This window comes from Odocoileus virginianus, chromosome 16, assembly GCF_023699985.2.
Source record: "Odocoileus virginianus isolate 20LAN1187 ecotype Illinois chromosome 16, Ovbor_1.2, whole genome shotgun sequence".
NCBI lineage: Eukaryota > Metazoa > Chordata > Mammalia > Artiodactyla > Cervidae > Odocoileus > Odocoileus virginianus.
The window spans coordinates 53956107-53972056 of record NC_069689.1 but is presented as its reverse complement, the minus strand read 5'-3'; the positions used below and the strand labels follow the sequence as shown (position 1 = coordinate 53972056).

The following is a 15950-nucleotide window of genomic DNA, read 5'->3' as shown; positions in this document are numbered from 1 at the left end:
CACCTCCAGTTAACTCTCTTAAGTTTTACTATTTCTACCTACCTCTCCAGGTTTTATCCTCCTGAAGTCTTATCTGTAGCTAATTCTCAGTCTAAAATGTGGTCTCACAATCTTATTTTTGCTCCTCATTTCTTCATAGAAGTTCAAATGTTTTCTTTAGTACACACCTCAATGATGCAACAGATTTTTATACTCAGGGGAAAAAAACAAAAAACAAAAAAGGAAGCGAATATGCCAAGATATACATAGTACTTATGAGGGAGGAAGATATTGATGATTCAATTTGCTGTGGATTTTTTAGCTTCAATTTACACTTCTCTGTAGTTTTTATTCTCCATGTCATCTACAATGAACCTTAACAAGAGGAAAAAGATAGGTTACTCTTTGACAGGAAGTCCATAGACTATACGCCACGTCCTAAATGTTTGTGGGCAGGACAAGCAGTCCCCAGGTTGCCATAGCAACCAATGCACCTTTTTGGTCTTACCCCATCCCTTTCAAAAGTGAATTATCTATCTCACCCCTGAAGGTATTTGAGACCGTGATCATCTCTATAAAGATGTTTGTCTTTTAACAAGAAAGCCCAGAAACCTTTAAGACTCAAAACCTGGATTTCTCATGGGGGATCTCCATGCCAGGACAGGCTGGTAGAGAAGTAAGTGCCTGATGAGCCAGATTATTATACCTGCAAGCAGCTCAGCACTCTACTACTGTTATTTGGCAAAACCAGGGGAGATTTCCATGGATGCTCTTTGTTCACCGTATCTGAGAATTTTATCACCCCTTTAGGGAAAAGCGATGGCTCAAAATGGAGGAAAAGTGGGAATCGGCCGTAGAGGAATGAACTGCATGCTTTCACAGCCACAGGTCTAGGAATGAGACACACGAATTAGTGCCGAACTCCAAACTCATCTTAACCATCGTTGTGTACTCCTCACTGCCTTGCTGGGCAGACCCTTCAGCTCTCTTTATGGAGACCATGCACACGGCCGTGACCTCCACTGCTTTCCAACTTTGTGACTTAGACCATCTTACTTGACAGCTCTCACCAGTAAGACTTAAAAAAAAAAAAAAAGAAAGAAACCTAATAACAATCTCTTCCTTGAGAATTGTTGAGAAATTTAAATGAGATAATATATATAAAGTAGATAGCCCAATGCCTGGAATGTAATAAGCACTCAGTGTGCTAAATCGCTTCAGTCATGTCCTATTCTTTGCAACCCAGTGGACTGTAGCCTGTCAGGCTCCTCTGTCCATGGGATTCTCCAGGCAAGAACAGTGGAGTGGGTTGCCATGCCCTCTTCCAGGGGATCTTCCTGACCCAGGGATCTAACCCAGGTTTCCTGCATTGCAGATGGATTCTTTACCATCTGAACCCACCTGGGAAGCCCATACTCATGATAAGCATTATCTATTTAATATTCCAATACTTTGCTCCACCTGAGGTGAAGAGCTGACTCATTGGAAAAGACCCTGATGCTGGGAAAGAGTGAAGGCAGGAGGAGAAGGGGATGACAGAGGATGAGATGGTTGGATGGCATCACCGACTCAAAAGACATGAGTTTGAGCAAGCTCCGGAAGATGGTGAAGGGCAGGGAAGCCTGGCGTGCTGCAGTCCATGGTGTCACAGAGTCAGACACGACTGAGCAACTGAACTACAACTACAATTTACTATTCCAACTGGCCCTCTGTAATTTTGGACAGCAAACTGCCAAATGCTCAGGACATGAACACATTCCTTTAGACAGCCTCATGCAAGAATAGGAGCACCAGGGTCACATAGCTGCGGATCTGTATTTTGGCTTTACTATGTACCAGCTGTGTAACCTTGGGTAAGTTACTAAGCCACTCTGGACTACATTTTTACTATCTGCAAATATTAAAGCAAGATAAAAAAGAAACAATGACAGCATCAGCCTTACAAGTTCTTTATAAAGAATGAACTCATAGTGCAGCCCCTGGAACCAAGTATGTGCTCAATAAAAGCTCAAAAGGATGTGCTCAAACAAAAACCCTTTCCCCATACAGATTCCATTCAAACTTCACAGACATTTCACCAGTGAGAATAGCCCAAGCAAAAGTTTCAAAAGAAGTAAAATTGATAACCAAAGTCCTTCAATCTCCATGTAGTATAATTGGCTTCTTACCCCAAATGGACACCTCTTTTCCATAACTGCCTTAGACACCCCAAAAGACATGCTGAGGATCATTTCCCAGGGTTATCCCAGGACCCCTTACCATGTCCATAATGTAGATTTTAAGGAACTATAAATAGTTTCCTCTCTGGCAAAATGTACCCCAGATGGGTCCTATTACTAAAGGTTCTTTAGAAGACTGGTTAGTGCTGTGAGATCTTCTTGATTCATAATGGTTAACTGTTCAATAACTCATCCTTGCTTTCGATATGCACATAGATGAGTAAGACCACACACCAGAATTACAGGCCCCCATCATTCTTGAGAACAGAAATCATCTTCAACCACACAGCATAGTAGGACATCACACTCCCAAGAAACTCTTGCTCAGGTAGACTAAATAGCTTTACTAAACAGCTTGATTTCCTTTTGTTTCAGGAACTTCCTGAAAAGTCATTTATATGAACCATTGACAATTCAGCTAGTCCTTTTCAGGACGGTGGTCCTCTTTTCAGGAGAGAAGACCACTCGCTGGACTCATCAAACAAACCTTCCTCCCCAGGGTTTGCTTCCAAACCCTCACCTCCCTGGATCCCCCAGCCCTGAGCAATTGCATCACAAACACTGCCTGATCTTCATCAAGACCCCATATGGAACGATCGAGTTGGAACCACAGAACTCACACTGTGTAATATCTCACCCTAGATCTCCCCTTTTCGAGATGTTACTATACAAGATAACGATGACCTTAACTACAACCAACAGACACTTTTAGCAGTCTTTTCATGGAGTCAATTTAGAAGATGTTTCTGGACAAAGCAGACTTTTACCAAGACTTTTAAGTCCTGTATATGAACAAAAGCTGCCTCTTTTGCCCCTTTAACACCAGTTTAAATTACTGAGTATTTATTTACTGAATGTTCCCTATGTGCTCAGCATTGGCCTAATCAGCTTACATGATCATCTCATTTGTCTCATGGAAATGCTTGAAGATAAGCATTATTTGCCTCCTCTAAAAATGAAGACAGAGGCTGAGAGAAGTTAGATAACTTATTTAAGTCCTGAGAGCTTGTAAATGGCATATGGAGAATTCAAATGGAATCCCCCATCTGCCTCCAAAGCTGACAACCCACATTGTTATCCCCAAAGCTCTGATGCTGGTTTGCAGAGATTACACTGTTTTGTATTCAGATAAAGACTCTTCACCGTTACCAGGAGAAGCAGCTTCCTGCAGAAGGTTTCTGGAAGGCCAAGTCAGCAGAACACCTGAGGTGCTTGAGGGGCGTGGCTTCCACCAAATCTAACCTGGCTCAGCCCCTCCACCCAATCATCCTCCAGCATCTTCTCTGCCACCTCCCAGGCTCCTAAATTGTGATAAGAGTTGATTTTTGTGTTTTTTTAAACTGGAGTATAATTGCTTTGGGCTTCCCAGGGGGCGCAAGTGGTAAAGAACCTGCCTGCCAATGCAGAAGACATTAGAGATAGGGGTTCCACCCCTGTGTTGGGAGGATCCCCTGGAGGAGGGCATGGCAACCTACTCTAGTATTCTTGCCTGGAGAATCCCATGGACAGAGGAGCTTGTCAGGCTACAGATCATAGGGTCACAAAGAGTCAGACATGACTGCAGCAACTTAGCACACACACACATAATTGCTTTACAACGTTATGTTAGTTTATGCTGCACAACAATGTGACTCAGTTACAGGTATACATATACCCCCTCCCTCTTGAACCTCCCTCCCACGCCTCCATCCCACCCCTCTAAGGCCATCACAGAGCATCAGGCTGAGCTCCCTATGCTATAGAGCAGCTTCCCACTAGCCATCTGTTTTAAACACGGGAATATATAGATGTCAGTGCTACTCAGTTCATCCCACTCTCTCCCCCCACTCCCCATGCCCCCGTGTCCACATGTCTTTTCTCTACGTCTGCATCTTCATTCCTGCCCTGGAAAAAGGCTCATCAGTACCATTTTTTCTAGATTCCCTATGTCTGTGTTAATATATGATGTCTGTTTCTCTCTCTCTCTGACATACTTCAGAGAGCTGATTTTCTATAGAAAACTCAAGAAGGTTTGTGCACTCAATGTGCTAAGTCGCTTCTGTCGTGTCCATCTCTTTGTGACCCTATGGACTATAGCCCACCAGGCTCCTCTGTCCATGGGATTCTCCAGGCCAGAATTCTGCAGCACGTTGTCATTGCCCTCCTCCAGGGGATCTTCCTGACCGAGGTATGGAACCTGGGCCTCCAGCAGTGCAGGCAGATTCTTTACCATGTCAGCCACCAGGGAAGCCCAAGAAAGTTTAAGGAGCCAAACAAATAGCCGATGGTGCTTGGGGTCACCGCAGGGGACATTCAACGGCTGTCCTGACACCTAGCAGTGACGCCCTGAGGCCAGCCCCTATGTCAGGCCCTGGAGGTGAGCGTAGGGCTTCTGAGGAGAGGAGGGGTCAGCTTTCAGCCTCCCCTGGCAGCTGCATAGAGGCTCCTCACAAAGGAGAAGCTGCGATACATGTATTGAAACATAACTAATCTTAATGTCAGCAGTAACAGAAATTATACTCCATTATCTTTAGCTCAAATAAGAATAATGATATCGAATTAGCTTGCAGGTATTTTCTTTTTATCTTTGTAAAATAGATACATTTCAGTAAACCTGGCTATAAAGTAAATTTGGATTTTAAGCAAATCTTGTTTTCCCATTGACTGCCTTTTGAAAATTAAAGCTGCTTTTCCTAAGCTCCAGTAAGAGTGGCTGAGAAGGGTAGGAAAACATCCTTCATGGTATTGTTTTAAATCTAGACTCACTCACTGTTGGTTAGGTTGTTTGCTTTTATCACCAACTCCTTCTAATGCCTTCCATAGATGTATTCCCAAGCTGGAGAACTTTCTCCACTCCTGAGAAAGCCTCAGAAGTTATACCTGCCTCTTCTACCACACGCCCAGTGCTTCCTCTGGTCCATCAAGCATGCCACGTCCAAGTGTCAGGGTGCAAAGTTACAGGACCACTAATGAGGACATACTCCAGACCCTAGACTGCCCCACCACTTCCCTGAATTCCATATGATGATTCCAGTCCATCTTGTCCTTTATCAATTCTCAGGCATATTTTTTTTTCATATTTTAAGCCATTCCAAATTTAAGGTGCTTCTAACCAATGATGGTATTTCAATGGCAACTGGCAGCGTTCTTTTTCTCTCGGTGGCATGTACAAATGGTGCTTCTTATAGTCAAAGACATCTTCGATTCGAGGAAATAGGATTAATTTTTCAATATCTAGTTTGAAATTTTTCTAAAAGGAGCTAGTTCCCAGCAAGGGGTGATCACGTGAGAGCTTTGCTCAGCATATGCAAATAAGCAGAAACAACTTGTCCCGAAACCCAGATCTCGCCGTGACTAGTCAGGTAGTAAATCATCAGTTAAAACCATACTCCTACCCCTAAACCCCAGACATCATTACTCATTCATTCCACAAACACTTCTAACAAGTACTGTGTGCCAGTACGTGCCAGACAACATCACAGGCCTTGGTGATATTACAGCAGGAAATGAGATGAACTAAGTCCCTGTTCTAAGGGCTTTCCATTCCCATGGGGGACTTGGGGGAGACTCCCAGATTCAAATAGGCAAGAGCTGTGCTGTGCTTAATCAGTCAGTCATGTGACCCCATGGACTGTAGCCCTCCAGGTTCCTCTGTCCATGAGGATTCTCCAGGCAAGAATATTGGAGTGGGCTGCCATGCCCTCTTCCAGGGGATCTTTCCAACCCAGGGATTAATCTCAGGTTTCCCACACTGCAGGTGGATTCTTTTCTGTCTGAGCCACCACAGAAACCCAAGAATACTGGAGTGGGGAGCCTATCCCTTCTCCAGGGGATCTTCCTCACCCAGGAATCAAATCAGGGTCTCCCGCATGGCATACGGATTCTTTACCAGAGGAGTACTACCAGGGAAGCCCTCAAATAGGCATACACAGACACAAATCAGGTAAGTTCAGATATTGACAGTGAAAATTAAATAATGAGAAAATCCCCTGGGTGGTCCAGTTGCTAAGACTCCCCACTCCTAATGCAGGAGGTCTGGGTTCAGTCCCTGGTCAGTGAACTAGATCCCACAAGCTGCAATTAAGAGTTTACATGCCCCAAAGAATATTGAAGATCCTGCATGCTGTGACTAAGACCCAGCACAGCCAAATAATAATAATAATAATAATAATAAAATAATGATTCTAGAGGGACTGGGTAGGGTAGCTATTTTAGATCGGTGGTCAGGGCAGCTCTTTGAGGGGGACATTAGCACTGAGACTGGAATGTAGGAAGGAATCAGGATACAGAGATCCAAGAACAGAAAATTCTAGCAATCTTCAGATCAGAGCAAGTGGCTAAGCCCAAATTTGGTGGGTGCAAATAACAAAAAGCCTAGAAGCTAAAGGCAGGTGACCAAAGTGAGGGGAGGGTAGTAGGAAACTGAAAAGAAGGGTGGGTGTCAGAAGGCGGGGCCCCCACCACTTTGACATTCCTCACAGAGGGTTGTGCAAGATCAGATGTGGGGAGGGATGAATATGTCAGGTAGATTTTCTCACTCTCCTTTCTGTTATTTGTTTCTGTCATCTCTGCAAGAAAGCCCTTGGGAATGAACATCTTTGTCCAGACCTAAAATTTCCCAGGAGTTTTCCTATCCATCCAGGGTTTTCTTCTGAATTTGGATTCTTAGCACCTGCTAAGTCCTAAGACAAACCACTATCTCTTCTGGGTCACTGGCAGTAACCTTCCTCCTAGTTTCATTTTGCCATTTCCATGTTCAGCTCATCAGAAGCTGACACTTAAAGAAGAAAGCCAGGATTATACCTGGAAGGAGAAACACAGAGCATCCACCTTCCTCTGTCAATGGATGCAGGAGACACCTGTCTGCCATGGCCTTGCCAGCTTCCAACCAGAGTAAAAACAAGCACTGTGGATCGCAAGAAAACAAATCTGCACAGTGGTGCAAAGGTCACATGCAAATTGGTTCACACATGCCTCCATGCCTCCGGCATGCACAGAAGACAACAGCAAAGAGCTGAGTCTCCCTGCTCCTGGCCTGCCAGCCTTTGGCCTGATGACACCCAATCCCACAGCACTATAAAATTCCACAGCATGCCTGAGCCTCCTGCTTCCTCGTTTAAACTCCACCCCATTGCCAGTAAACTACAGATGTGAGAGTTGGGCCATAAGGAAGGCTGAGCGTGAAAGAATTGATGCTTTCAAACTGTGGTGTTGTACAAGACTCTTGACAGTCCCTTGGACTGCAAGCAGATCACATCAGTCCATCCCAAAAGAAATCAACCCTGAATGTTCATTGGAAGGACTGATGCTGAAGTTGAAGCTACAGTACTCTGGCCACATGATGTGAACAGCTGACTCATTGGAAAAGACCCTGATGCTAGGAAAGATTGAGGGCAGAAGGAGAAGGGGATGACAGAGGATGAGATGGTTGGATGGCATCACTGACTCAATGGACATGAGTTTGAGCAAACTCCAGAAGATGGTGAAGGACAGAGGAGCCTGGTGTGCAGCAGGGGGGGTCGCAAAGAGTCAGACACAACTGAATGACTGAACAACTATAACCTGTGATCTTTCCAGTCCCCTCTCCTACCACCTGGAAGGTGCCAGCAGCAGCCTTCTCCTTGGCCCCCACGCTTCCTTCTCCCCACCACTGCTCAACACATCATACTAAAACGCACACTCAGATGCTCTCATCCTCTGCCAGAACAGTGTTTAACAGCTCAGGGACATCCGGAAGGTCTGTGGAGGCCAACAGATCCTGATGATCTCCGGGTCTCCCTGAATGGATAGGAGAGGATGCCAGGCTGTGTGTCCCTGGAATTCAGGGGTGTGTGTTAGTCCCTCAGTCATGCCCAACTCTTTGTGACCCCATGGACTGGAGCCCACCTGCATACTCTCTCCATGGGATTCTCCGGGCAGGAATACTGGAGTGGGTTACCATTCCCTTCTCCAGGGGATCTTCCCAACGCAGGGATCAAACCCAGGTCTCCCGCATTGCAGGAGGATTCTTTACTGTTTGTGCCACCGGGGAAGCCCCAGAATTAAGGGGAGGGGCTGAGAAAGAGGCTGAGCCCACTGCCACCAGGACAGCTGTGCTGTCAGTGTTCACATGCAAAGGTTCTGCTAAGGTGTTCAAAACAGCGTTATTTCATTTTTTTAAAATTTGTTTTTTGATGTGGACCATCTTTAAAGTCTTTGTTTGATTTGTGATGATGTTTTGTGTTTTTTTGGCATTGATGCATGTGAGATCCTAGCCCCGGACCAGGGATAAAACCCGCACCCTCTGCGTCGGAGGGTAAAGTCTTAACCACTGGACCACCAGGGAAGTCCCTAAAAACAGTTTTATTTCTTTAAACGATCTGAACTCCCCTGGGAGTGAAGCAGAGGGATGGGTTTCAGTCCCAGTGTACCGAGGGCACATCACAACAATCTTAAGCAAATCAGCAGTCCTCTTTGAACCTCAATGTTTTGTCTATAGAAGAGTTTTCCAGCCTCCACTATTGGTATTTGGGTCCAGAGAAGACCATGGTGCTGGGAAAGATTGAAGGCAGAGGGAGAAGAGGGAGACAGAGAATGAGACGGTTGGATGGCATCAATAATTCAATGGACATGAATTTGGGCAAACTCTGGAAGATAGTGAGAGACAGGGAGGCCTGGCGTGCTGCAGTCCATGGGATCCTGAACAGTTGGGCATGACCTGGAGACTGAACAACATTATGTCTTGAGGTGGGGTTGGGGAGAGCTGCCCTGTGAACTGCAGGTTATTTAGTAGCATCCCAATCTCTACGCACATGCTTCGAGGAACACCCCCACTCCCTGCAAATATAACAACCAAAAATGTCTCCAGGCCTTATTATTAATAAATGTTCCCTTGGGACAAATCACTCATGTTGAGAGCTGCTGCTCTAGAAGACTTAAATATTTACCTGTCTGGCAGGACTATGGTAAGCATTAAATGAGATAATATATGAAAAAGTGCTTTGCAAACTGCTCTTATTAGACGTCTGTAGGAGGCAGCTGACTTACAACCTGACAAATGCAAATAATTGTACACTCAATCCTGAACGTGATGAGAAAGATACCATGCACGTTCAGAGCCCTGAGATGTTTATCTTTTTGTCTATCTCTTTAAATCTTTGTGATACTTTATCTCTGTCAATCCATAGCCAGTCATTCATTATGTCAGGGTGACATGAAATTCTAAAATCCAGAATATTTAGAGCTCAGCAATCCTGGATGTTAACCCCTGCTTCCCAGAAAGAAAATAAAGTACATTTAAGGGCATGCGGATCAACTCAGAAGGCCAGTTCTTCTGTGTTCATCTATTTACTTACTTCTTTTATTGAAAAAAAAAAAAAACCAACAACTTATAGAAGGAAGACAGACACTAAAAACAACTATGTATCATTCAACGCTCAAGTAGATGTTGGGAGACGGAATGACATTGCAACAGGATTTATGCTCATATATGACCAATTGCTGAAACTCAGTATTCCTCAAGTGGTACTGATATTAAAATAAGCGTTGATCTTTATAGAGACAGACTAAGATCTAGCACTATGCTCCCATGATGAGTACATCAACTTGTTTGTTATTGTTGTTATTGTTTAGTCACTAAGTCATGTTTGACTCTTTGCAACCCCGTGGGCTGTAGCCTGCCAGGTTCCTCTGTCCAGTGGGATGCTCTAGACAAGAATACTGAAGTGATTGCCATGCCCTTCTCCAGGGCAGCTTCCCAATCCAGGGATTAAACCAGGGTTTCCTGCATTGCAGGCAGATTCTTTACCACTGAGCCACCAGGGAAACCCATCACCTTGTTTAAATCTTACTAATTATCCTTGGGGGGCATCATCTTCCCTGCTTTACCAGTGGGGAAATTGTAGCACAGAATCTTGACAGAACCCACCCAGTGTGGCCACGATTTGAGTTCAGTGTGTTGAGAGCCAGCATTGAGACCATCGTGCAAACACTCTTCTCCATCATGTTTCATCCTTCTAGCGAGTAAGAGGTTTGAGCTTTCAGCAAACACAGGCTACCTTAACACATGACCCTGAGCCTCCCTGAACACATCTGCACTGTTGTCAAAGCAACATCATGGCTCAAAGTTACAGTCAGATAATCAGGCCAGAGGGAAAGCACTAGAGAGAAACCCAGGTCTTTAATGCTGAAGAAGAGGATCATCTGGTTAAAACACAGCCAGCCTCCTTCTTAGGTATGAGAACCAGAATGGTTGCAGTCTTATTAAAACAATATATTCTGCAGACAACAGTTTTATGTCAAGCAGAGAAAATACATGACCACAGTCCACAGTTCTGTTATACCCCGTGTGGGTGCCTGGAACACCCTGGCCACCTCTGGAAGGGTGGTTTACCATCCTGACCATACTAACAGGGCTATCCTGGTGAGGCTAGAAGTGAAGAGCCCTCCTGCCAATGCAGGAGATGCAAGAGATGTGGGTTCAATCCCTAGATCAGGAAAAGCCCCTGGAAGAGGGCATGGAAACCCACTCCAGTATTCTTGCCTGGAGAATCCAATGCACAGAGGAGCCTGGCGGGCTACGGTCCATGGGGCCGCAATAGTCGGACACGACTGAAGTGACTTAGCATGCACCATACTAACATCATTCTAATTTCCAATGAAAGCTGACCCTCCTCACTTAATTAGGTTAAGTTTAATTGCTTCATTAGTCCTCTTAGTCCCAAGAGCTTTGAAAGTTACTTGACTAGGGCTAGGATGAAGATAATAATTTTGCATCTCTCAGCCAAACTGGAGGAGCTCTTCCTTAGAACCAGCACACAGTAACAAGGAGCATAGTTTTACAACCCTCCAACGATGCATCTGTCCAACTTTGAATTATAATCTCTGACAATTTACTGAGTTCTGAAAGTGCCTCATGAGAATATTTACTTCGAAGGTTCACAAGCTTCATTCCTTCAAACCCTAAGGAACATCCGTGGAAGCTTCTCAGTGTCAATCATGGGCCAGGGAAAGAAGAGGTGACAAGGGCGAGGTCAGGCCGTGATTCACTGGGCTCTCCCACTTCCGCTCGTTTCATCTGCTTTAGATGTGTCTTCTCCTCAGAAGAGGCCTTCCTAGGTGGTGCAATGGTGAAGAATCTGTCTGCCAATACAGGAGACATGAGTTTGATCCCTGGGTTGGGAAGTTCCCCTGGAGAAGGGAATGGCTACCCCTCCAGTAATCTTGCCTAGAGCATCCCACGGACAGAGGAGCCTGGCGGGCCGCAGTCCACAGGGTTGCAAAGAGTCAGACACGACTGAGCACACAGCAGGCGACGCTCCTCAAAAGACTCCCTTTAAAAAAAAAAAATTGTTTCTTCTACTAAAGCACTCCCAAACCACTCAATCTGTATAACCCTCCCGTTTCTGGAAAATGAAACTGAGTCAAATACAATGACAAAGAACTGATTAAAGGTCATCTGCCCATCAGTCAAGTCCAGGTTTACCTTGGCTCCATGTGGAAGGCGGGAATCATCCTTGAAATGGGAAGACTTTTTCTGCTTTGAAGGTAGGCACAACTGAGTTCAAATCTCAGTTCTCCACTCACTATTTATGGGATCTTGGGGGAAATCATTAACCTCTCCTAAGGACAACTTCTTCATATGTAAACTGAAAATGTAAAATATGCACAAGGGCCAGTGTTCTGTAATTAATAGTTACGATCATTATTCATCGAAGGTACTCTAACAATAATTCCTTTCCCACTTCCCACCTTCCTGCCCCCTTCTTCCAAGGCTGGCAGTGAACAGCTCACGAAACATATTATCAAATGGGATGTGGGATGCCTGTGAACCACGGGAAGGCAGGTGGACATCTTCCTTAAGTGAGTAAGATACAGGAAAATACAGGTTATCACGGGAGTTCAAGGAAGATGGGGAAAGTAACTTGCAGAATTTGCTGTCCTTGACCAGAGGCACCCCTCAAAAGATCTGCCCGAGATGCGAGATGCCCCCGCCCGCAGTACTTCTCTCTCAGTCACGCTGACCTCACCTCCAGAGCAACAAATTCCCGCAGCTTTTCCAACCCAGGCTCCACTCTCCCTGCCTTCTTTCTCCCAGCTCCCTTAAATGATGGCTGAGCAAATGCCTCCGAGACCATCTTCAGCTAATTTCCTTCAAGACATGCAAGCTGCTAACGCTGGGAAGCACAGATAGTGTGGAATAGCAAATATGGCCAAAATTAGATTAAAATAACCTCCTGATAAACAAATTACTCACTGAAAATAAATATTGGACTAGCGCGACCAAGATAACTGAAAGAACAGCACCACCAGATGGCAGGAGGAGGAACTACAAGAGCTGCCTTTCGTGGCCAGCACCGATCAGCTAGCTCCTCCAACTAGGGGAAAAAATTACTCAAAAAAAAAAAAAAAAGAGTCAAGGGGGGAAAATCACCACGTTGAGTGCGGCATGACGTAATAGAGGCCTGGAACCCCTCCGGGTCTGGGCCCCTTCCCCTCTCGCTCACTGCATCGTTCACCAGCCTCACAGCAGAGATTCTGGCCTCTAGTGCAGCCACGTGCGTGGGTCGGGCACCTCTCACTGGGTCCCCTTCAGATGCTTGTATGGGATGGACCAGGGACTTTCTAAACTAAATGCCAGCCGCGACCACAAAAAAAAAAAAAGAAGAAGAAGAAAAAATCCTAACACTTAGAAAGCATTTAACTTCCTTTCAGCTTTTGATTTTATCTTCTTTGGGCTAAATAAACCTACTCTCTTTGGTATCTATCCTTGGGATGCACAGGGCTCAGGTTTCAGGGGTCTACAGCAGATAAGCTCTGCAGTCCACAAGCTGTGTGCATTACTTAAGCTCTCCAGGCCTCAGTTTCTATACCTGTGAAATGGGTATGAGTAGACCTCCTTGCTAGGCGACATGTATATACATAGGTGATGACACTCAAGCCAGTCAACGAATGGTAGATATCTGTGTTGTCACATCCATCCCACCCTGTGATGGCTGTAGCTCACTAGTCAACATTCACACAAAGTCCATCACAGCCATCCATCCCGGTGTGACAAATACAAAAATCTATCCATAATATCTGAAGGCGATTTCTAGATCATCACAGAAATAACACAGCTCATTTCTCCAGCAGTTATGCTGGCAGAAAGCACATCCGGTCTGCAATCACACCACAGTGCGATTCTTTCCAGGGCTGGGAATTGGGCTGGTCTCTTCATTAAGGTATACTGAAAGCAGGTATATGAGACTTAAGTCAGGAAATAAGAATTCTTCCTCAGTTAACACTGTGTTACACAGTGGTCCCCAAGCTTTTTGGCATCAGGGACTGGTTTCAGGGGTGGGGGGATGGTTTCCAGATGACTCGAGTGCATTACATTTATTGTGAATCTTATTTCTATTATTATGATGTCAGCTCCACCTCAGATCATCAGGCGTTAGATCCCAGAGGCTGGGGACCCCTGTGCTAGTTTCTCTGGGCACAGCTCAGTGAGAGGTGTGGGGACTATAGTAGGGACCCCAGCCCCCACGTAGGTACATATGCAGGAAAAACACGTGCATACATACAAAGAAATACATACACACATACTCATATGCAAAAATGCAGGAATCATTGATTGCAGGATAGTTAGTTCTTAGAAGTATGCGTGCGTCGTAGCTTCAGTCACGTCTGACTCTTGTTGACCCCATGGACTCTAGCCCACCAGGCTCCACGGCCCATGGGGTTGTCCAGGCAAGAATACTGGAATAGGCTGCCATGCCCTCCTCCAGGGAGTCTTTGCAACCCAGGGATCAAACCCGAGTCTGTTGCATCTCCTGCACTGGCAGCTGCGTTCTTTACCACTGTGCCACCTGGGAAGCCTGAAAATGAGGAGGGGGTTGAATAAAACCAATAGCTTTTTGGGGGGATCTAGACAACCAATTGTATTATAATCATCCAATTCACTAAGGGACAGAGTCTTAATTATTCTGACCACTAAAAATAAATGATAATTATGTGATGTGACAGATGTGCAAACTATTGCTATCATGGCCACCATAATATACAGAGGTAGCAGATCAACATGTGTTACATGTATGCAATGTTAAGTGTCAAATATATTTCAATTTTAGAAAAGATTAATAGTATCCTAGGTTCTTGGGGAGCCCTGTATTTTCACGAATGTGTCTCAGAGGCCACCTTAAGGTGAGAATCACTGGGAAATGGACAGAGAACGCTCTCAGCTCTCTACTCAAAACACAAAAACAAAAAAAAAGATTGAACACCACTGCATTAAGCAACCCAGAAGGTCTTTCCAGCTCTAATGGTGTGACTCCATGGGCCTCAGCTGGAAACTAAAGGGAAAACACTCCCTAGGTGGAACCCAGGGGTACCTGGCTTGTCCAGACAGCCCAGGAAGCCAGAAGGGCAGATTCCAGGCCCCATGGTAACCCAGACTGTACATGTGAACCCCAAGAAGGCTATACTGCCCCACGGCTACTGCTGTGTGTCAGAAGTTCAAAGGAATTACTGTGCCTACCATCCTAAAACACTGGCGCCCTACTGAGAACGAAGAGCTCCTAGAATTCCCACAAAAGCCTCAGTCGGGACATTTCTTACATGGCTAGTTCTTTGCCATTTTGCCACAGAGCATCTCTCTGACCATCATGGCCCCCGGGCCCTGCACAGCTGATTGACAGACCACAGGAGAGGACCGCCGAGAGCCTGAGAGGTACCAAAAGGCCCCTTCCCCTAGCAACAGGATGCACTGTTCCCTGGATCCCGCCGGACAGACCTCCCCATGGAGATCACAGAGAACCCCTCTTCCTGATAAATTTGCCCCAACTCCTCTGCATTCACCGTCCCTCCTCTCACTTTCCCATTTCAAGCATCCTCCCCATTGCCCCAATTATGCAAACTCCCAGACTCCTCTAAATGAAAACTCTGAAGCTGGAGAGTGGTCTGAAGCAGACCCATCACCCTCTTATCAAGACATGGAGTTGGGACCTCCCTGGTGGTCCAGTGGTTAAAACTCCATGCTTCCACTGCAGAAGGCATGGGTTCGATCCCTGGTCAGGGAACTAAGATCCTGCATGCTACACGGCCCAGCCAAGAATTTTAAAATAAGTAAGATGTAGGGACTGAGCCAGAAAGTGCTTCAAGTGTTTCCTTGTTGTGAGAATATGACCTTTAAAGCTGGGCAGCAAGGTGACTGCCAAGGCATCACAAGAAGATTCACCACTGGAGCTGGTACAGATCAGAAAGAATCTCACAATGCATGCCCATTCCAAGCATCCCTGCCAGGGCTCCCACTTCTCCAAATTCCATTTATACCTAATGCTCATGGAAGGATGTCAGGGTATATACTACCTGGAAGCTTCCCTGGTAATTCAGTGGTAAAGAATCTGCCTGCCAATCCAGGAGACTCGGGTTTGATCCCTGGTTTGGGAAGATCCCCTGGAGAAGGAAACAGCAGCCCACTCCAGTATTCTTGCCTGGAGAATCCCATGGACAGAGGAGCCTGGAATCAGACACGACTGAGCGCGCACGCACACACACACACACACACACACACACACACAGACACAGAACAGAGCAGTTGGCAAAAAGGAGGGAGGATGGGAGAGGGGTGGATTGGGAGTTTGGGGTGAGGAGATGCAAACTATTACATATAGGTTGGATGAACAACAAGGTCCTATTGGTTAGCACAGGGGACTATATTCAATATTCTGAGATGAACCATAATGGAAAATAATATAAAAAAAGAATATATATAAGTGAGACACCTTGCCGTACAGCAGAAAGTAACACAACATG

At 45.6% G+C, this 15950-nt stretch overlaps 1 protein-coding gene across 1 annotated transcript in view; it reads right to left on the bottom strand.

The window, feature by feature from the left end:
* Positions 1-15950, bottom strand: part of AGBL1 (AGBL carboxypeptidase 1) — a 595368-nt gene that overhangs the window by 512132 nt on the left and 67286 nt on the right. The window contains exon 5 of the mRNA XM_070477529.1: positions 7146-7151. Coding sequence (XP_070333630.1) covers positions 7146-7151 — 6 coding nt within the window. The remainder of the gene's footprint in view (positions 1-7145; positions 7152-15950) is intronic.